At 45.9% G+C, this 23,321-nt stretch overlaps 1 protein-coding gene across 9 annotated transcripts in view; it reads left to right on the top strand.

The window, feature by feature from the left end:
• GATA4 (GATA binding protein 4) overlaps positions 1-23,321 on the top strand; it is an 83,183-nt gene that overhangs the window by 52,938 nt on the left and 6,924 nt on the right. For 8 of the 9 annotated variants that reach the window (XM_047717445.1, XM_047717441.1, XM_047717444.1 and 5 more), the window contains 2 exons: positions 19,624-19,793; positions 21,007-21,132. In XM_047717445.1, coding sequence (XP_047573401.1) covers positions 19,624-19,793; positions 21,007-21,132 — 296 coding nt within the window. The remainder of the gene's footprint in view (positions 1-19,623; positions 19,794-21,006; positions 21,133-23,321) is intronic. The other variant, XM_047717449.1, reaches the window with a different exon arrangement.

Genomic DNA, 23,321 nt, shown 5'->3' with positions numbered 1-23,321 from the left:
CAGTATCAATCTATATTTAAGGACAGAGACCCCACATCCAACTTAGGTGTGTCTATAATTCCTTCCATGTAGGGGGGCGTTTTACATAAACAGAGGCTAATTGGGGTTGTAGATACCCGAAGAGTGACTTTTGTCATAAGTTTAGAATATTTTTAAAAATCCTCCTAAGGGGGTTGGAAGCAGTTGTCTACCTCCAATGAGATCCAAACAAAATGAAAAAACAAACAAACAAACAAACAAAAAAACCCAAACAAAAAAACAACGTTGAGTTGTGCTCAGAAATAAAAGGTTGTGTGGCTATTAGCCACGGAGGGGAGTGTGTGTTCTCTGGGAAAGCCGTCATGGGGTCTGTCTCTGGGAATCTCCAAGAATAAGTGAGACTCCCCCCCCCCCCCGCCTCCACCGTGAACTGCCTCCTGGAGTCTCTTCTAGGGTCTGAATCAGATAGTATTATGGTTAACGTGATCATGGCGCTACCCTGTGTTTGCTGAGAAGCAGGGGGGCCAGTCGCTTGGATTGTGGATTTCTGCCAGGAAATGCATTGAACCCATGGGGGCTGCCAGACTGTGAGGGTTTGGAGAAAGATATGAAGAAAAGGAGGAGTTGCTTATTCTTTCATTTTGCAATTGATCTAATAACCCAGTGTATACCCCTGCCTGGGCATTCGTCTCTGACTGATAGTATGGGCTGGAGTCGGGCCATCGGTCTCTTTGTGCCTTTGCCTTGCCGAGAGGAGTGATGTGGACTTGGTGTCCCATCCTGCCTGTCTTCCCAGGAGTGTTGGTGGAAGCTGCACACTGTCCAAATGGGCTTTCTGGGCTTCCAGTTCTTTGGCAAAAATGAATGAATGGAAACAGGAGGGTGAAAACTTGTGGGAGTGTTTTAATGACTCTGCTGAAAACAGTAGAAGGTGAAAAATAGGAACAAGTGAATTACTTGTGCTACAGTAATCAGGAGCAGGGCCTTTTGTCTGGCCCTCCGTTTCGGACCGAGGACAGCAACTGGTTCGAAGCACAGGCCACAAAGAGGAGCATGGAGCCTGAGTCTGCACTCACAACCATGCCCAGCCTGGCTAGCCGCCAGGCACTTTGGAGAGATTTGGTGGCAGCGTTGAGGCCCGGCAGGCACTCTGAAAGCATACGGTGTCACTGCTCTCTTCTGTCATTGTTTCATTATTCCCAATGCCTGTCCTGCGGGCAGGAGTTGCAGTGTCCGTTAGCAGGGGAGGAGACTGAGGCTGCAGGATGCCCAAGGCCACAAAGGGGCTGAGGCTGGAGGCCCTTGGGTCAGCCTGACTTACGGGGCCACTGCCCATCCATTCCTGGTGGCGTTGGCCGCACTGATGGCGCACGCCCTCCCATTTCAAGCAATTGTCCATGCTGAGGCCACCACAAGTGCTCCCGAGCCCCTCTAGCAGGGCTGGGCCACTTGGGTGGTCTTCCTTTCCTCAGGATCTCACTGCCACAGGATCTTCCCTCTCATCCTGGCTTTTCTGTGGCTACTGCTGCCTCTGAGTTTCTTCCTGGAAGAGCCTTAGGGAGACCCTGCCATGAGGACTGTCTCTCCCCAGCGGGTTCCTCTTTTTTGTAAAGATGAATACATTACTGACTAAAAAGAGAGAGACACAGTGGCCAAAAGGTGGGAGCAACTCAGGTGTCCCTAGATGGGTGAATGGGTGAACAGAACATGGTATAGACATACAGTGGAATATTTGTTCAGAAAGGAAGAGGATTCTGACATAGTCTACAACATAGGTGAACCTTGAGAACATTATGCCAAGTGAAATAAGCCAGCCACAGAAAGACAAGTTCTGGGGCACCTGGGTGGCTCAGTTGGCTAAGTGTCTGATTCTTGATTTCGGCTCAGGTCATGATCCCAGGGTCATGAGATTGAGCCTCATGTCGGACTCCACACTCAGCACCGAAGTCGGCATGAGATCGTCTCCCTCTGCCCCTCCCCACCCCAGCTCACACACACTCTCTCTCTCTAAAATAAGAAAAAAAAAAAAGACAAATTCCATATGATTCCACTTATATGAAGTGCCTAGAGTAGTCAAATCCGTAGAGACAAGATGTAGAATGGGGGTTACTGGGGCTACTAGAGGGAAGGGAGTTCTCTAACGGGTACAGTTTCAGTTTAGCAAGATTAAAGAGTTCTGGAGGTGGGTTGCACAGCAGTATGAATATACTTAACACTATTGAACTGTACACTTAAAAATGGTTAAGTGGTGCTTCTACGTATCTTTACTGTAATTGAAAATAAAAAATAAAGAGACGATGTGAAAGCTTCGCGAATAGAGAATAAACTGTAGAACTTCTCTCTTCTCAAGACCACATTCTGTATCCTTCTCCAAAGGCATGAGCAGTATGAATGTCTTAGTTGGTAGTCCTTCCTGAGTTTGCTGTATCATACTGCTTTTCTGTAGTAGCTGCACACTTTTCCCTAGATGTCTGCCAAGTAAGCGAAAGTTGTGAAAGTTGTGCATTGAATGACTAGATCTTTGTCATCAAATATGCTTCAGGAGCACTGGGACCCAGCTGTGGTGTTTTGGATGGGAGGAAAAAAAGGCCCAGAGTTGAGGTCTCCACAGCCTCCATGCAAGGAATCTCCACTTCTAGACTAGAGTGCAAAAGGAGAGAGAAGATAAAACCTACCCAATAAACAAGGTGTGAAATATATCCTGATCTCTATGTGCTTATAATTTGGCTTAGGATCAAAATGTAGTTTGGTAGAAAAGAATAAAGTAATGCTGAATGGTCTAGACGATGCTCCATGACAAGGATAAAATAGGTAATTCAGTATCAATGTGATTAATGGTCACGTAAATCCATGGAAGTCCTGGGTTAGTCTAGGAAGTCTAGTGAGCGGAAGAGAGCCAGTGATAGGATTTGAGAAGGATGTATTGTGAAAAAAGGGGTGGACACTTCATGTGAAAGAAGCTGAGGAAAGGTTTCCCAGGCCTCCCTGAACACCGACAAATCAGGTTAAAAAAAAAACCAAACTGAACCCCCAAAAGTAAAATTTCATCCCCAGTGAGAGTAGGAAACAACAACTACCCCATCTACAGAAATACTATCAAATACAATGGAAATTCAGACCCCATTGAGGATCCAGACCTCTCAGCTCTCCAGCAGGTTGTAAATTTCCCAGGTAAGAAAGTAAGTGGGATTGGAAAGAAAGAGCCCAAGTTTTCATTATCTGCAAATGAGAGAATGGTCAGCTTTGGTAAACAGATCTGCAAGATTGCTATGGAGAAAGCTATCAAAACTTTGCTAAAGGATGTCAAAGAAGACATGACAGAATGGCAAAAGACACTAAGTTCTTGGATGGAAAATATAGCAGTTTTCTTTCTTCCAAACGCCACAAGCATATCCAAGAATTTAATGCAGTCTCAGCAAACATCCCAACAGGATTTGATTTTCCTTCCTTCCTTCCTTCCTTCTTTCCTTCCTTCCTTCCTTCCTTCCTTCCTTCCTTTCCTCCCTCCCTTCCTTCCTTCTTTCTTTTTTTAATTTTATGTATTTATTTGAGAGAGAGCAAGAGAGCAAGCAGGAGTAGGAGGGAGGGGCAGAGGGAGAAGCAGACTCCTCGTGTAGCAGGACACCCTACCAGGGCTTGATCCCAGGACCCCAAGATCACTACCTGAGATCATAACCTGAGCCTAATGCAGCCGCTTAACCAACTGAGCCACCCAGGTGCTCCCCAGCAGGATTTCTTAAATGCAGCCTGTCAAGCTGATTGTCAAATTTATATGGAAAAGTTATTGTACAAGAATAGGCAAGATAACTTTTTTTAAAAAAGATTATTTATTTATTTATTTGACAGAGATCACAAGTAGGCAGAGAGACAGGCAGAGAGAGAGGAGAAAGCAGGCTCCCTGCCAAGCAGAGAGCCCAATGCGGGGCTCGATCCCAGGACCCCGGGACCATGACCGGAGCTGAAGGCAGAGACCCCAATCCACTGAGCCACCCAGGTGCCCCTAGCCAAGATAATTTTTATAAAAAAGACAAGAAGGGAGAAGTTGCCTTATCAGAAATCAACAGATGAATATATCCTGGAGCAGAAATTGTTGCAGGGATGTTCATTACAGCCCTCTGTGTGCAGTAGTGAAGAACTGCTTGCTGAAATAGGCCAAGGTGTAAGAAATGGGGAAGCTGTGGCATAAAAAGATGGCCTTTGATCACTGGATCCTTTCAGATACCAAAAGTACAGTGAAACAACTGTGGGAAGTAGGGAATAGAATGTAAGTGGCATGTACCTTGTTTTGTTGTTTGTTTTTTTTAAAGATTTTATTCATTTACTTGACAGACAGAGATCACAAGTAGGCAGAGAGGCAGGCAGAGAGAGAGAGGAAGGGAAGCAGGCTCCCTGCTGAGCAGAGAGCCCAATGCGGGGCTCGATCCCAGGACCCTGGGATCATGACCTGAGCCGAAGGCAGCGGCTTTAACCCACTGAGCCACCCAGGCGCCCCTTTTGTTGTATTTTTTAAGTGAAGTCTACACCCAGCGTGGGGCTCTAACTCACAATCACAAGATTAAGAGTTGCATGCATCACCGACTGAGCCAGCCCTGTAAGCATCATGCACTTTAAAATGTAACTAATAAATCTTCTTAAAAGAGTGAGGTAGATCTGTTTGATATGGGAGGATGTCTAAATGTGCTTCCATGAAGAAACTGAGCTGCAGAAGAGTTCTTATGGTATGGTCTCATTTGTGTTTAGGCAAATAGCACTGTTCTTCTCAGAAGCCCCTTCCTGGGGGAGGGTTATATCCTCCACCCTGATCACACAAACTTGCCTATGGTACCTGCTTTGATTAATGACATGGGACTAGAAGTCACTTGTACAGCATCCAAGCAGAGGTTTCAAAAGCCATCATGACATAACTTTTTTGCCCCCTGCCATGAGGCTGGCAAGACCCAGATAGAGGTTGGACCTTTAGCCTGGATCTCAGGGTGAAGCACACACATTGATAGAACTTCAGCCAATTTGCAGCTGACCTGTCCTGTGGAACAGCAAAATGTAAATCTTTAATATAGTAAGCCAGTGAGATTTGCAGGGTAATTTGTTTTAGCATAACTTACCAAAAGCTGACAGATATGTTGTTAAACAGAACCAAAACCAAACATAAGTGTTTTGTAAATGTATTTTTGAGCATATCTATAGCACATCTAATATATCCTAGAGAAACTTTTCTTAAGTATATAAACAGATATGAACAGGGATGCCTACTGTAGCATTTACTACAGCAAAAATTGAAATCAACCTGAATATACATCAATAAGGAAATGAAAAATTAAATGATGTGTTAATATAGTGGAAAACTATAAAAGCAACTCAAAGTACCTCCCATGTTTATCACCATAATTAAAACTCAGAAACATAATAATAGGCAAAAATAAAACTTGCATGTTATTTCTATGAAGTTTAAAACACACAAAAATATTACATATTGTTTGAAAAATACATATATTGCAAGAGTAAAAACATTCACATGAATCATAAACATGACATTCAAAATAGAGGTTATTTCCACTGAAGGAAGGAAGAGGCTGGGATGATGGGATGCACAGAGGAATGAACTGTATTTGCAATTTTTTTTTTCTTTAAAAATATCTGAAGCAAGTGTGGTAAAATATTAAGATTGACAAAGCTAGGTGGTGAGTTTAAGAGTGTTTTATTATTTTTTTCTCAATTACTGACACATTTCATATTTTTTAAAAAGTGAATTTGTAAATGTGATGGACAAGTGTGAAGGCATTCAAGTAAACTTAAAATCAGACTTATGATGAGGTGCAGATACATGTGTGTAAAAATACAAAAATGAATTGGAAGGATATAGTCTAAGTTCAAAATAGTGACTGGATAAGAGATGGTGACAGGGAATGCAAGGGAAAATTATTTTATTCTTGGTACTTTTATGTAATTTCTAAATTTCTAAAATACAAATTATAATTATTAAGATACAAAATGTCTGAAAAGATAGAAAAATTATTATCCACCATTGCCTATAAGGGAGTGTGATATTGGGGTACCTAGGTGGCTCAGTGGGTTAAAGCCTCTGCCTTTGGCTCAGGTCATGATCCCAAGGTCCTGGGATCGAGCCCCACATCGGGCTCTCTGCTCAGCAGGGAGCCTGCTCCCCCCTCTCTCTCTGCCTGCCTCTCTGCCTACTTCTGATCTCTGTCAAATAAATAAATAAAATCTTAAAAAAAAAAAAGGGAATGTGATATTGGTAATGGGGAGACTATTTTTCATGTGACATCCTTCTGTACTGCTTCAATTTTCATAGCAGTTAAACTTAAATTAAGGGGGAAATTTTTTTAAATACATAAATGAGAAGGGTTACAGTGTAGTGCCAAATTGGATGATTTCAAAAGTAGGGAGCTAGAAATCATCTTTTCCAAATACTCCTCTTTTTGAGTTGTGGAGACCAGAGCAAGAGAGGTAGAATTACTGTTGGTAAACATTTCAACCCCTGCACGCTTGTGGAATTGGTTCACACTGTTCCCAGCCTTTATATTTGGTAAATGTGATATTGAAGAAATGGATGGACCCCAGTCACATCAGTGGTAAGTCCTGAGTGACGCTCCAGCAGCTATGCTCCTGCGCCCTCTAGTGGTTGGAGGACTTTCCTCAAGGCCATTAGGTGTGTGAGTAACAGTATGTAAAGGGGAATTTGAGGAGAGTCTGGGACTTCCTTTCACCTCGTTTGCTATATTCTTCCCTTGTTTTATTTCAGGCTTCCTCAAATAAAATTTTCTTTGAAGAAAGGGTTCCACGACTCAAAAAAGCAACTGACAGGAAAATCACTGGAGCAGAGTAATTCATACATTTGATCTGACATTAATCTGGGTAATTTTCAAACTAGGAAGGACCTAGATTATCGCGTCTCACACCCTCATTTACAAAGCCAATCCTAGACATAGACAGGTAAAATGAAGATAGCCCAGGTCCATTGCTACGGAGGCACAGTTTCCTAGCACGGCTGTACGGGGTCTTCATCCTGGTTTTCTGTTGTTTGTCTTAACTGAATTCAAAGCAGATCCCTCCTGATTCTCCTTAGACTCCACACTTCATGCAAAAAGCTTGTAGAAAACTAGGTGGATTAGCAGAAGATGTAAAGTGGTGGTGACTAAATTGAACTTTGGTTTGATCAAGTAATCCTCAAGAAACCCCCAGAGGGGAAAAAAGCCCTCTGTATATGTTTCTACACCTTGGCTCCCCTCCCCTTCTAAAAGGCGTAAATCTCCCCTGAAATGCCTCCCTAGCATTCAGAGCAATAAAGAGGTCACATTATAACTCCATAAATCTTCCCGGCTGGCTGGCTGGCTGGCTGCTGCCATTCCAGGAGGCAAAAGGGAAGTTGTTTCCTCTTGACAGCCGCTGGGCTGGAAGGAAAAGCCTTTTCCCTCCAGACCCATTGTCTTGGTCCCTGAGGGAGCTCGTCTGGCAATTTGTTCAGTGTTTCCTTTTTATCCTGCCAGTGTATAACAAGCCAGAGAGGGGTTTCAGAGTCCACTGGGCCCAGAGCGGCCTGGTTTAAGTCTACTCAAATGGCCCTGAGAGAGGGTCTGGCCAAAGCCCCTGCTCAGTCTTCCTAATTATAATAAAAGGCACGAGGTCTAAATGGGCAGTGTACATGTGTATAATTGAGCTTCAGAAGCCAAGCCAGATCCAGTGGGGCCTGGAACCTGAGCCTGCCTGTGGAAGCCTGTCTGGGGAATCCCTGAGACAGGAACCAGGGCACGGTGTGGGAAGACAGTGGGTGGTGAGACTGAGAACCCACTTGGAAAATGAGAGGCAGTAAGATGCTTTTATGGGAAATCAGAAAATGGAAACTGGCCTAAATAGAACCTGCTCTACATTAAAAATAATGCTTCATGAAACAGTGGTGATATTACGGCATATTTATTTACTTATCAATTTTACATACAAAAGAATTATTTATTGCAAATAGAAAATAAATGAACATAGTTCAGTATTCAAAAGAGTCACAAGAATGTAAGAACAAAAGCATCCCTAAGCCACCTGGAGGTTCCCCTGAAAGTATTATCAGGGAAGTATTATCAACATTATCACTTTTTTGGTCTGTCCTTCTACAGGTATTATTATATATGCAAACAGTGTGTGTATAGACTCCTCTTTTGCAAGAGGGTATCATATGTACTATTCTGTACCTTGCCTCTCATATTTCAAAGCATATTTTGGAAAAGATTCCATATTAATACATGACAGATCTTTATTCTTTATGGCTACATAGTGTACTTTGAGTAAAACAGTTCCATATTGATTAACATATAAGTTGTTTCCCAATTCTCTGCTATTACAAAAACAAAACAAAACAAAAAAACCCCACAATAGATATTCTCATATATAAGCCATTTTGCACAAGTGCAAGTGCATCTGTAGGATAAATTCGGAATGAATATCCATCTGAAAATGGAGTTTCTAGATCACATGGTCCATGCTTTTGCTAAGATATTATCCAGTTGCTACTTCCTCTGCCCCCCAAAACCAGGCTGTACTATGTCACACTCACCATCAGTGCGGGGACTGCTTTATGTCCCTACAACCCCACTCCCAGGGCACATTTCAATAACTGACTGATGCAGGTTGGCAGGAGGCCTAGAGAGGGACAGTGACGTACCCCAGTGACCTGGAGGACGCAGGACCAGTGTTGGCCAGGTAGCTTTTCATTAGCTCTTCATATACATCCCCGCACTTCCTAGTCCTGTACCTTGGAAGGAGCCTTTCTCGTTCCTTCTGTGGGTGGGAAGAATAGCTGGTGCCGGACTGAACACTTGAGCCCAGAGGGGGCTGACCCTGTGCAGGGGAGGCACTTGGGCCCAAGGTAGAGAAGGCGTTTTGTCTTTGGAATGAGAGGGTCCCAGGAAATTGAAGACATTAAGTAGACATCACCAATCCCCCCATTCCTAGGCAGAGACGCTTTTTAAAAATTTAATTTAAATTTTTGTTAGTCATTTTGTAGGCACTTTATGTTCTGTAAAGTTCACTCATTTAAATTGTATTCTTTGGGGTGGGGGGGCCCTGCCTGGCTCACTAGGTAGAGCCTGCGACTCTGTGTCTCTCTCTCTGTCTTTTTAAAAAGATTTTATTTATTTATTTGACAGAGAAAGAGGGAACACAAGCAGGGGAGGGGGTAGGGAGAAGCAGGCTTCCCACTGAGCAGGGAGCCCTATGTGGGGCTCGATCTCAGGACCCCAGGATCATGCCCTGAGCCAAAGGCAGATGCTTAATGGCTGAGCCACCTAGGTGCCCCTGAACATGTGACTCTCGATTGTGGGGTCATGGGTTCAAGCCCCCTATTGGGCGTGAAGCGTACTTAAAAAACAAAATGAAAAGTGTACCATGCAGGGGATTTTAGTATATTCAAGAGTTGTGCATTTATCTCCCAAGCAATTGTAGACCATTTTCAACAGTCCAAAGAGAACCTCGTACCTAGTAACAGTCACTGCCATTCCCTCTCCCCACTGCCCCTGGCAACCACTATCTATGTCCTGTGTGTGGATTTGCCCATTCTGGATATTTCGTAGAAATGGAACCATACACTCAGTGGTCTCTTGGTGTTATTGTTAACTGTCCATTTCCCCCCAGGCTCTGGACCTTTGCCCTGCTGTTCCCAGTGCCTCCTGTGCTCCTCCCTAGATACACAGATGCTTACTTATTAATTGCTTCATTAATGAATTTAAACTGTGTTACGGGAAGAGAAAATCTTATGTAATTGTCATTTTAAAAATCAACTCAAATTTTCCTATTTTTTTTTTTCTTTTTACTGCATCTTAGTTTTCTTACTCATTTCCCTATCCATGGACCTTGGGGTTGTTACCAGTATTGTTCCATGAACATCTTAAAAATAAACATTTCCCTCTGTCTTTTGGGGGCGGTGCCTTTGATGTGATCCAGGGTAGTATTAGAACAGTTTCATCACTGTGTCATGGAGTTCTTTTCTGTATCTACCCATCCATCTGTTATATAATTATATAGACACATATTATATACATATGAGAACCTCTGACCCTGTGTATTTACCTCAGTTGAGTTATTACGTGTGTCCAGGAGTACGGCCAGACTGTCAAGCAGAGCCTCAGATTTACAGCATTATTGCTGTCTTGGTAGAGACTTCAGGATGCTGGATTTTCTTGAAATCTGATCGGTCAATGTGCACTGGTTTCTCCTGTATGCCCAGTGCTGCAGATAGAGTGAATCAGCATAAGAGTGGTATGGTGCTGGGGAGGGCAAGGATCAGGTCACAGAATGTTCTGGAATCTCAATCTCACGTGAGTCACTCACCTTCTCTGGACCTTGGTTTCTTCCCTTGAATGTTCATGGAATCACCCAAACATCACTTTCAGTTTTTAAGACCCTGGGCCACATGCCCTACAGGAGAATTAGAGTTTAATGGAGATGAGTCAAGCCAAGGGGAGCAATGATTAGGGGATGTTCAGAGCTAACCGATGGCCATAGCCAATGAAGAAGGGAAGGGAGGGTACAGTTTGGGCTCAGTACCCAGATTCCAAAAAGTGACAGACGTTTTCAACTGCTGATGCCCACTCAGCCCACTCTTGGCTGGAGCTGAGCCTAAGACCAGACCCAGGGAGCTGAAGCAAACCAGAACCCTCAGAGCTGTGAGATATCAGCAGCCAACTAGGGAGCCCAGCATTTTGAGTGATTTTACACATCTCTTTCCTTGCATTCTGCATGCACCCAGTGTGGGAGGCAGTAAATCAGCCCAGTGATAAGTCACTTGGTGACACTGGGGAGAAACGAGTGCAGGGACTACAGAGGGAAAAAGTGAGATGGTCTCACAGCCAGCAATCTGCTGAGAGGGGCCACACATCCTGATTTTAAATTTGTTGTCCCAGAGTAATTACTTATCAGCTCCTCTCCCTCAGAAGTGTCCCATTCTGGAGGACGAATGATGTGACATCCTAGTCAGACCTGGCAGAAAAGAGGCAAGCCAGTGGTTCCAGATTTAAGAGGGTTGGTGTGTGGGGGTGGGCATCAGGACTGGGTACCCACTGGACACAGCAGCCTGTGGAGACTCAGGCTCTTGCACGCTAACTGGTCTTAGCTCACACGCCATGGGCCTCTTCCCAAGGTCCCACAGGGAGGACTCTAGACTTCGCATCCACTGGATGGCAATGGGCAGGAAGCAGGGAGAGTGAAGCCCAGAGGAGACAACTGGGCAAAACAGTGTTAGAAGGACAAAGTAACAACATTAGGGAAAGTTTTAGAAATAGGAATTACAACACAATCTTTAAGTATTCCCTTCTTTGCTTTGTTCATTGGGCTCCTTTAAAGATGGTATCCCACCTCATGGATCACAGTGGGAAGGGGCCATGGAGACCCTCTCCTGGGAGTGTATGAGGGTTTAATTTCCAGATCTGGCAAATGAAGTCATATGTCAGTCCCTAACACCATAGAACTTTTTTTTAAAAAATATTTTATTTATTTATTTGACAGACAGAGATCACAAGCAGGCAGAGAGGCAGGCAGAGAGAGAGAGAAGGAAGCAGGCTCCCTGCTGAGCAGAGAGCCCAATGCGAGGCTCGATCCTAGGACCCTGGGATCAGGGCCGGAGCTGAAGGCAGAGGCTTTAACCCACTGTGCCACCCAGGCGCCCCCACCATAGAACTTTTAATAGTAATGTGGCAGTCTCTGTCATGAATGGATTTAATTTTGTACAATGCCAAAGGCCCAGGACCCAGTCATCACTGAGAATCAACTTCAAATAGTACAACACCAAGAAATTTCTCCTGGGGCTAGAGAGTGACCCTGCACTTTGTGGGGAAATCTTTATGCTATAATTCTAGTCTCACATGTAGGGATTCTTGAAGGTCTCAAAATCTAATCACAAAAATGAAGGCTAGGGAGCATTTCTTAATTTGGTGTGCTGAAGAGCATTGAAACAGATGTGCCTTCAGATGCTTCTGTGATCAGATAAGTTGGGAAAACAGAGCACCTGGTCCTGGACTTTTTGAGCCCCTGCTGCTAGCATGTGATATTGTGACCTTTAACTATCTTCCAGATTCTGGTTTTTGGACTGTTCATGTTGACACTGCTGCTGGGGAAAAGGATTGGGTCCCCGATAGGATGGTGAAGTCAGGAGCTGGAGCTCGTGGGATTCTGGGACCACGGTTAAGAGACCGGTCAGTGAGTGTGGGTTTCCAATCCCAGCTGTGCTGTTGATTCAGCAGGATCTTCTCTGTGCCACGTTAACCACATTATCGTTCTTCATTGCCTGCTCTCTGGCCCAGCCTCCCACTCTGCCCCTGCCAGGAGCGTAGACCACGTAGGACTGGGGACAGATATTCGGGGGCTTAGTAGATCTGCAAGGGAGGGGCAGTTGGTCACAGAAACGAAAGACAAATGGTTGACTCTTTCCATAGTCCCTTCGGGGATGGGGCTCTAGTCACAGATTGGAGCCTTCATCTCATCTTTCCCTTGTAATTTGTCAGTTCTCTTAGCGTGTTAGGGGCTATCACTTCTTGGCAAGGGGCTGTAAATGTTTCTCTCCAGTCTCATTTGTTCTTTTACTTCCTCCTTTTGCTTTCTTTTTCTTTCTCTCTTCCTCTCTTCTTGGTTTTGGTCCTTTTCCTTCCTCTCAGATTGTTCTTGCTTCTTTGTGCGTGTTTTTCTTTTCTTTTCTTTTCTTTTTTAACCCGAGTCTCATGCTTTAACTTTCCTTCCAAGCTTGAAGCCGGGCTCATAGATGAACGCCAGTATTTTTTGTTTGTGTGCATGCGTGTGTGTGCGCGTGCAAATGTGTGTGTAAAGGTGAAAGTTTATTTCCATTACAATGACAATATTCACCTGGAGAAAAGTTTAAAGGTCTCTCATATTATTCAGTGACTATTAAGAAATGTAGCATGCTACATGTTTCATATAGATCATTCTCTGTTTCTTGATTGTAAGATGCTAAAAATGTTCTGCATCTCATGGCACCGCGGTCAGAATGGAATGGATAATCTCCATGAGGCACTGCCATTTTGTCCCTTAGCAGCCGGAAGCAGAGGCCAGGGGCTCCGGGCCGGGCCACTCTGGCCAGGCCTGGCAGGAGCCACTGCCCTTCAGTGGCTGCAAGAGCTTTCAGATTAGGTGCGCTGATCCTTGCCAGCCCAGACGCTGCCTGAGCTGTGTCCGCCTTCCCCTTGGCAGCCCCTGTCACAGGCCAGGCCTGACAAAGCCCAGAAGACCAAAGGCTCAGGCTGCCAGAAAAACCTCAGGATTTGTTTGCTCCTTGTGCCCCAGCCTCAGGCGCCGGACCGAGGACAGAGCCAGGGTTGTCAGGAAATCCACGCACAATCTCTGGTGAACTTTGGATGGGACATGGGGCTGGGGTTCAGCAAGGGACATATGGGTGGGGCTCGGGACTTTGATCCTGAAGCCCCTTTGGCTCTGGGGAGGTCTCTGGGCAGGTCTCTGGGCAGGTACCTCCCCTTTCACTGCCCAGGCCTTGCATCCCCTCTGGCCTCTGTTTCATAGCCTTGAATAGCTGCCCAGAGCATGGGCAGTTTCCATTGTGTTTATGTGTCTTCTCTCCCCAGATCTTAGCATGGTCTCGGACAGCGGAAGATGTGCAGCCAAGGGTGGAGGAGTGGGGGTGCATGGTAGACCCCAGGAGCCATTGCTGCTGTTGCATTTCATGTAATTCTTTGTTTTGAGTTGTGTATCCCCAGCTAGACCAAAACAACTTGGAGCAGGGATGTTTGCCCCAGTTTTGTCTGGTATATCTCTATGCCCAGCCCTTGCTGTAGGGGCGAGGAGAGCAGACACATGACAGATGTTGGGGCTTCAGTGCCCCCGCAGAAATAGTGAGGGCCTGAGGTCAGGTAGTGTCAGGAGGGTGAAGGGTGAAGGTTGAGGAGAGGGCTCGACATGGGCTCCGGCTCGAGACCCAGCTTTCCCTAGTGAGAGCAAGCCCCTCAGAAGACAGAAGGCCCGAGGGGCGCCTCCACGACTGAGCAGAACTAGGCTCTGTGGCACCCACCTGGTGGGTTGGCACTCATGTTGGCAAGGTCCAGCAGTTGAGAGACAAATCCAGCTTTCAGGCAGTGCCCAGCAGATGTTGCTAAGCATGACCCTGGCCTCTGACTCCTTTCCCTTCTTTCTCCTCCTTTTCTCTTCTCCCTCTTCCTCCTTTCCTTCTCCCAGTGTAGCCGGGGCGCAGGGGTGCTCTTGCACCCCTGCTCTGGGGCCCCCACACAGACCAGGTCCGGCCACGCCCCACAGACAGAATCCAAAGGCAGAGAGATGGAGTGGTGGTGAAACAGAAGGGCATTTATTTCGGTGAGGCTGACAGCAGGAAACAGTGGACTAGCGTCTCAAAGACTGTCTCAAAGGCTCAGAAAATACTCCCAGGTTTAGGTAAGGAAAATGGGGAGGTGGGCAAGCATGGGTGGGTGCGTGCAAGTGGGCAGTGAGAGTCAAAGCCATCACTGTCCCAGTGTCCGTCAGGGGCAGGATCTTGCTGGCCCAGGGTAGTTCGCCTTAAGAAAGGGGGTAGTTTTGATTCCCAGCGTGGGATGCTTTGCCCTTCAGGTCTTCCGTCTGAGCTCAGAGACAGGCTGGAGAGAAGAACCCACCTGAAAAGTTTGAGGTCAAAGTGGAGGCAGCTGAACTCCTCCTTCCCCTGCCTTGACTTGCTTGTTAGCCCTGCCTATGGGTGGGTTCCCCAAGATGGATGGAGCAGGTCAGGGGAGAGGTCAGAGTCTTGCCTTTGATTGCGTCACTTCTCTGTGGGGAAGTCAGGGGTGGGATCCTTCCACCTTCTGGCCCACATTTTTCTTTTCAGACACTTGGGTAGAAGTAATCTGCCATAATTCTTAGGAACGTCCCTACGAAATCGGATGCCTCAGAAATCAGGCTGTGTTTGTTTCCCTCTTTAAAAACAGTGTTTTCCTAAGTGGGTCATGGATGGAGGTGAGGCGTTTGATCCCCATTCTCGGGGTTAGGGCCCAGTTCACTTTGTGTGTCTGATCGCTAAATGTCATGCATTACAATTTCCCATGAGCAGCAGCCTTGTGGCTTCACAGGGCTACACCATCAGCCGTGTGCTTCTATTCCTTCTCTGCCTGCAAGTCTCCAAGTTGGCCAGGTCTGAGAGTGGTACACAATTTACAATTCTGAGCCCGCATGGCCCCCACCCCTGTGCTTTGCTTTGCGGAAAGGTCAGATTCCCAAATCTCCTAGCTCTTTTATCTATTCCCTCCCCCTGCAAAAACCCAGCACCAAGATTTGTCCTGGGTCTTCCAACTCCCTCTCCACCCCTCCAAACCTAACAATAATCCATCACTGTTATCTCATTTGGTGTTTACAAAGCACTTTACAGCCATTGTTGCGAGTTTTTCCTCTTATTTGCAAAGTACTTTACAACTATTATTACAAGTCTTTCCTCGGAGGTGGGGTAATGCTGACCCATTTCCGAGAGAGTTGGATTCCCACTGCCTTCTAAGTGGTTGGACCCATTCCTATGATGCCCAGCACTGGAGAGGTAGGGCTTTCATAAGTGAAGGTCACAGCTGCACCCTTAGAAATCAGGTAGAGAAACTGGTTTCGGGGCCCCTGCCCACTTGCCCTTTGGGAAGTTCCACCCAGCATGTTTCTAATGAAGGCGTAAAGATGATGGTTACCAGGGTTCACACCGGGGGATGTTCCTGCCGCTGGGGCTCATTGCCTATCACCTCCCATTTCTGGCAGCCTGGCTGCTAAGCAGCAGGGTTTGTACTTCGCTTTCCCCTTTCTTCTGTCCAGGGTAGGGGTGTATGTGTGTGATGCAAAAGAGGAAAATAGTCCCCCCATAGTGGACTGGGAGCTGCTTAAGGTGATCAAAAGTCTTTCTGTTTTTGTTTTAATTTTTTATCAGATTTTTTTTTTTTTTAAAGAGGCAACTATGGCATTCCAGAATGGCATTTTTAAGAAAGAAAAGTCCACTTTATAATAGCTAGTCTACCAAAAAGTCCCTCCTCCCTGGGGGCCTTAGCTGCCATCAGGGTGGGCCTAGCAGTTTATGTGTTGCCCTTTTCATTTAAGGTGAGGGCTAAACATTTTCCTCGATTGTTACCGTGTCTTTGTAATAATCATTTAAACTTGTGTAACATGTTGTTGAGTAGGTTGGATGGCAAGCCCTTCTGATAGAAAACATGGAAATTTCTGTAGATTTGGAGGGGTACTTGACGGTAGAGAGACTGGGTACATCTGACAGGGTGTCTTGAGGAACCATGGCCTTGACCTCCTATCCCGTTTTTTCCTTTGGCTATTGTCATTAACACCAGATCCTTTAATAGGGGTCTGACTTCTGCACTTCCCACCCTAGACAAGAAATATCTGCTATACAAATCCCAGTTTGGTTAAGGTGGGTTCTGAAAATGAGTTGAGCATTATTATTAACTCATTATTGGTATTTTGGCCCAATTTGCCCAACTCGGTTATTAGCCTTCTGAGAATAAGTTTCCCTCTTAGCTTTTGGGACATCTATCAGAGTGCTTAAATAGCAGATGCTCAGTAAATATTTGTTAGTGACAAATACATATTTGCCAACCTCCAGGGCCTTTTCCTGGCCAGTAAAATAATTGCCTTGAATATAACCTATTCTGTGAGGCAAGTGTGAAGGAGTTTCTAAGGCAAACCTTTGTGTCGCGGTTTCAATAAGGCCAGTAAGTAGCAGAGAAACCTGTAATTGCCAGGATGGCGTCTTCGAATAGATTCTGCCCCTGCATATAAAACCAGAAGTGTGAAAAGAAGAGGAGATCTTCCCTCCAAAAGAGGACCAGATTATGAGGTTTTTGTCTCTAGGGCCTTCTTGAGATAAACCAGAGCATGGGAAAGAAGCCGGTTTGTCTAAATTTTTTTAAAAGGTATTTTCTAAAAGGTTTTATTAATTTATTTGAGACTTAAGAGAGAGCATGAGCAGGGAGGAGGGGCAGAGGGAGAAGCAGACTCCCCACTGAGCAGGGAGCCCGATGCTGGACTTGATTCCAGGAACCGGAGAGGCAGATGCGTGACCGGCTGAGCCACCCAGCGACCCCTGGTTTGCTATCTTTAAAAGGAGGAGAGTGTGATTCTTTATCTGTGAGACCTACATACTGGAATATTTATGAATGAAGTTGTAGAGTGTCTGGGATTTCCTTCAGTTATTCAGGACGGAGGAAAGAGGGTGGAGAGATCCATGGGAAAAGACTGGCCACAAATTGTTGGAGACTGGATGATGATTAAATAAGAGTTCATCCTGTCCACTTTTGAGTGTGTTTAAACCTTTCCATAATTAAAAAAACAGAAGCAAACATAAACACAAACAAACAAACAAAAGACCCAACTGAACAGGAGGATTGCACTAGCTTTGGCCTGGGAAAATGATCTGAAACAGTCTTCCATTCCCAGGCACAATTTAGGCCAGAAGACCATGTATTGGTTCAATTTTGATGCTGGAGTGCCATCTAGTGTTCATTGCAAACACCCGCCCAAAGGACGACATTGCAAGCGCCTTTCCTTGCTCCAAGGTCCTTCTGTAAACTCCCGGTGAACAGGGTTGACTGGCTCCGGGCAAGGGCAGCACTTGCGGGTTTGGAGGTGGAGGTGGCTATGATGGTGGCCAGGGTGGTGTGCGGGCTCATTCCTTGCCTCACCGTGGCTCAGGGAAGCAAACTAGGACGGGAGTTGTCGTTTTGTATGTGGCTCTGAAAGCAGGTGACCTTGCTGGAGGGTTCTCAGTGTGACCCAGCTGCAAAAATAGCCTCTCTTGTGACCGGTGTGTGCTTAGCTCCCTGGCCTGAGCAAATAGCCCCTCACACCTGCACATTGTTGACTCGCTGTGGACACACAGCTACTTGTTTGCAGGTGCAAATGACTGTTTGTGTACCCAGAGTTGAGGGAGGGCCCCCCACCATCCTCTTCTTCAGCCCACGTTCCCTTACAGCAAGTAACTGGGCCACAGTACTAGCAGAATGTGTGACCTTAAAATCCAGTGCTAGGTCCTGGTGGAGGGAGAGCTCTTAAAACCCCTCCTCTCCAAGTATCCCCCGCCCTGTTATGAGAGAGGAATCCACTCTTGCCTCTGGTGGTAGGACAAGAACGGTCCAAATTCCAGGGTAGCTACATTTAGGGACAGAAAATATGGGTGGAATATAAAATATTCTTCAAAATAGGAAGCGATGTATATGGAGTCAGGGAGATTTCTGGAAGTTCTGAGCCAGGCTTTATACAGATCATACGGAATAAGAAACCTGGCCCAGCCGATCTCAGCAGGGCAATTGCAATGGGCATGAGTGAAATTTGTCAATTGTAAAATTCTATAGACCTGGACAATAGAGGTGGGGGGGTGAGTGAGTATAGGAGACAGAGTGGTGGCGGTGTGCCCAGGAAAGTGAGTGACCGTAAGTCACTGTTGCTTGCAATATGGACCTGTGTTTCATGGACCTATAAGCAGGAAAAACTGTCAGACACTGATGCAGCATATCATACAGATACACTGAAATGACAAAAATGAGCGAAAATGAATCACAGCCCTTTTTGCAGGGCAGTTTGAAAATTTTGAAAACTTTCCAAAAATGTAGTCCCTTTGGTTAATTCCTTAGGATACTCCCCTAGGAGTAATTCTACTCCTAGGGGAGTATCCTAAGGAATAGGCAGAAATGCTAAGAATTGTGCACAAAATGAGCAGAAACTGGGTAGAGATTAAATAAAAGTTTAATGATAATGAAGGATGGCACATTGATATGATGGGATTCCGTACTATGCTAAAATGAGTTGATGAAAAATTTCTAATTTGGGAAAAATGCCTTGGTATCATGTGAAAAAAAATAGGTTCAAAATTATGTAGCTTGACCTCGACTAGGCAAAGTATGTGTCAAGACATGAACTATTGCAAAGGTTAGAATAGAACAAAAGGTTAATAACACTGGTGATCTTGGAATCAGAGGATTACATATCATTTATATTTTCTTTTTTTTTTTTATTTGACAGAGAGAAACACAGCAAGAGAGGGAACACAAGCAGGGGGAGTGGGAGAGGGAGAAGCAGCCTTCCCGCTGAGCAGAGAGCCTGATGTGGGGCTCCATCCCAGGACCCTGGGATCATGACCTGAGCCCAAGGCAGATGCTTAATGCCTGAGCCACCCAGGCGCCCCCATTTGTATTTTCTTTACACATTTTATTTTCTAAATTTTCTGAGCAAATCTTTTGTTTGTTTTCATATTTTTATTGAAAGCAAAAAGGAATCTCAATTTTGAAGGGAAAAAAGAGAGGAGAAAGGTCTGGGCGGAATTCAGAGAACCTCAGGGCCAGGGGCTCTGAAGGAGAGAGAGGGACAAAAATGCAGGCTGCTGGTGGTTGCTGGCCTAGTCTTCCTTTCCTCGTGACCAGGGAGAGCCTTGCTGCGACTGCCTGTGATGCCCAGGAGTACGACTGTCTACTTCCCCTGACAGTCCTATGAGCTGAGCCTCCAGTGCTTGAGGTCCGAGCCTGGATAAGGGAGGCCCCCTGAGTGGATCCACCTTGTACTCCTTGCAAGGAGAGGGCATCATGTCCTCGGCCTCTGGATTCTCCGATATTAAGGTTTCTAAGCACAAACAGGAGGAATTAATCCTCCATCTTCTTTTCCACCCAGTAGATATGTTTGATGACTTCTCGGAAGGCAGGGAGTGTGTCAACTGTGGGGCCATGTCCACCCCACTCTGGAGGCGCGACGGGACGGGGCATTACCTCTGCAATGCCTGCGGCCTCTACCACAAGATGAACGGCATCAACCGGCCCCTGATCAAGCCCCAGCGCCGGCTGGTAAGCACAGACCCCGACTGCTCAAGTCCGCCTGTCATTCCCTCTCTCGGCACCTGGCGTCGGGGCTCACGCTTGGTGGGAAATTCCCAGGGTCCAAATTTTGGACTTCAGGTCATTTAAAAAAAATTTTTTTTAAGTTTTTACAAAAGATTTTATTTATTTATTTGAGAGAGATTGAACACAAGCAGGGGGAGGGGCAGAGGGAGAGGGAGGAGCAGACACCCCGCTGATCAGGGACCCCCCACAAGGCGGGGCTCGATCTTGGGACTCCGGGATCATGACCTGAGCCATAGGCAGAAACTTAACAGACTGAGCCCCCCCGGCGCCCCTCAAGTCATCTTTAAAAAAGTAGGTGTGGGTGGGTGGCAATGCAGTAATTTCTGATACCTTTAGAGTTAGCTCCAGCAGCAAGGATGTTCCAGACCGTCTAGTTTAAGCCCTTCGTTATACAGAAGTGAAAAATGAGGCTCAGCACAGCCAACAGCCTCGCCCACGGTCACAGGGATACCGAGTCTCCAATCTGGAACCAGAGTCCGGGCTTCCTGGTTCCCAGTCCAGCCTTGCCTTGGACATCTTCTGTTTTCACATCAACCCCACGAGGAAGGGGAACTCTTCCTTACCTTGTTTTCAGCTGATGAGTTAATAAAACCCAAAGCCCAGGGGGAGATTAAGCAGGCTATGCTGGGCCCTATGGCTGGGAAGGTTTGTAATAGGGTTTTTGGTTCTTGGCTCTGTGGTCTTTTCTAGTATAATTCGATTTGGGCCAACACAAGCTAGGCTTTCTGTGTATTAGGGAGGGAGGAACAGAGGGGTTAAGCCCTGACGGTTAACTTTCTTGGGGTCCCGAGGCCTGTCCAGCCCCTGATGACAGTTGAATGCAGTAATTCTTCCTCACATTTATTCTACATTTGAGAAAAGCTTTTCTGCCCCCAGGGCCCTGTCTGAGGAATGACTGATATGCCATAATGCCAGTGAGGGTTAGAATTCACTGTCCACCCGCCGCTGAAGTCCCTGTTCTCCCCCCCTCCCAGCCAGAAGGGGCTAACATGAGGGGAGAATCTGGCCCTTCAGCTGCTCAGAGGTTCTCCTTCAGGGCTCTCCCAGATGACCTCGCCACCCACTCAGGGCAGGACAGCCCCTCGGAACTCCCCCTGACCTAAAAGCAGCAGTGGGCCTTCCGCTTGGACATGAAGGGTCTGCTTTTCTGTTGCAGTCGGCTTCCCGCCGGGTGGGCCTGTCCTGTGCCAACTGCCAGACCACCACCACCACGCTGTGGCGCCGCAACGCCGAGGGTGAGCCGGTGTGCAATGCCTGCGGCCTCTACATGAAGCTCCATGGCGTGAGTAGCCCACTCCACCCCGCCCCCCCCAGCCTCACCGGTGTTCCCATCCCCTAGCACTCACTGGTCCTCCCACTTGCAGACTTGACGTCATCGTTGCCCTCTCTGCCAAGACACTGAGATTTGGAAGGAAACTTACAGGCTGTCTTGGACAGTGTGGGCTGCCATAAAGCACCGCAGACCCAGTGGCTTGTATACAACAGACATTTATTCCCACATTCCTAGAAGCTGGGAGTCCGAACTCTGGAGCTGGTGTGGTCAAAGGCTGGTGTAGATTTGTAGCGGGGGGGAATGCTCTCTTATGGTATTGATTGGCATGTGACTTTTACTGCAAGTGTTCCTGGGGAAATTTCCCTCGCAGTACCTTTTTTTTTTTTTTAAGATTTTGTTTATTTGACACACACACACACACACACACAGAGAACACTCAAGCAGGGGGAGTGGCAGACAGAGGGAGAGGGAGAAGCAGACTCCCCTGCTGATCAAGGAGCCCAATGTGGCACTTGATCCCAGGACCCTGAGATCATGACCTGAGCAGAAATCAGGAGTCTGATGCCCATGAACTGAGCCACCCAGGTGTCCCTGGCAGTACTTATTAAGGATAAAAAACACACGTATCTTTTGACCAGCAGCTCTGCTTTTGGGAAACTGGCCTGTAAAACAATAAAAGAATCAGTATGTAATGATGTTCGAACTGTTTATTGCTGCAGTATTTGTACTGGCAAAAACTAGAAACCATCCTAAATCCTCATAAAGGAATGGTTGATTAAATTGTGGCAATACTATGATGGGGAATATTGTGCAGAAATTTAAAGAAATACCAAATTAGGGCCATGTATCTTGACTTGGAGTAACAAAAAAGCACATTGCAAAGTAATATACATACTATGCCCCTATACTATGGGGGTGTGGGTGTGTTAAACACAGACAGATACAGATGGATGGATGGATGAGCACACACGTGCATACATGCGTAGATCTGTATGTGTGCGTACATGTTGGCAGATGTTTTCAAGTGTAAGAAACATAAGAGGCCGGTCCTCCAGTTGCCCCATAGGACAGGATTGATAACGGAGGGATGGAGGGGGCATTACTACCTTAGCCTTCATGAATCTTTTCATGTTTTCTTTCTTTTTTTAAATTAGTTTTTTAGTTTTAATTCCAGTGTAGTTAACATATGGTATTATTTTAGTTTCAGGTGTGCAATATAGTGATTCAACAGGTTTTTTGTTTTGTTTTGTTTTGTTTTGTTTTTAGTTTATTTGAGGGAGGGGAGGGGTAGAGGGAAAGGGAGAGAGAGTATTAAGCAGACCCTGTGCTGAGCAGGGATCCTGCGCCAACACAGGGCTCCATCTTACAACCCTGAGGTCATGACTTGAGCCAAAACCAAGAGTCAGACACTTAACCCACTGCGCCACCCAGACACCCCAGTGATCCAACATCCAACAATTCTGTATGTTATTCAGTGCTCATCATGAGATGTGTACCATGTTTTCTTGTTAGTGAGAAAGAAAAAAAAATAGCCAAAATATAGTTAAGACCAGTCATAAGAAAATATACTTCTTTCTGCAGAAAAGTTTATCAAGGATGTTTGTTGAGTCACTGTGATAGAGAGAATGGAGGAAAAAAAACCCTCAGTAGGGAAATGGTTGAAGAAACTCATGTTCTTCAATAGGGGAATGGTAGAAGAAATGGGGAAAGAAATATTATGCAGGTATTAAAAAGATTTTGTCCTTAAAAAATTAAAAAATAGAATTAGCATATGATCCTGCAATCCCACTTCTGGGTATAGATCCAAAAAGAATGGAAAGCAGAGCCTTGAACAGCTATGCGTGTCCTCATGTCCACAGTAGCATTATTCATAATAGCTAAAGGTGAAAGCAACCCAAGTGTCCACGGTTGGGTAAGCACAATGTGGTCTGTCCATGCAATGGATTTACCAGTCAGCCTTTAAAAGGACATATGGGGGCGCCTGGGTGGCTCAGTGGGTTAAGCCGCTGCCTTCGGCTCAGGTCATGATCTCAGAGTCCTGGGATCAAGCCCCGCATCGGGCTCTCTGCTCAGCAGGGAGCCTGCTTCCTCCTCTCTCTCTGCCTGCCTCTCTGCCTGCTTGTGATCTCTCTGTCAAATAAATAAATAAAATCTTAAAAAAAAATATATATAAAAAAAAATAAAAGGACATATGTCCG

The sequence above is a fragment of the Lutra lutra genome, chromosome 2, assembly GCF_902655055.1.
Source record: "Lutra lutra chromosome 2, mLutLut1.2, whole genome shotgun sequence".
Classification (NCBI taxonomy): domain Eukaryota; kingdom Metazoa; phylum Chordata; class Mammalia; order Carnivora; family Mustelidae; genus Lutra; species Lutra lutra.
Note: the sequence above shows the minus strand (reverse complement) of the source record. Positions and strands in the feature narration are given on the sequence as shown.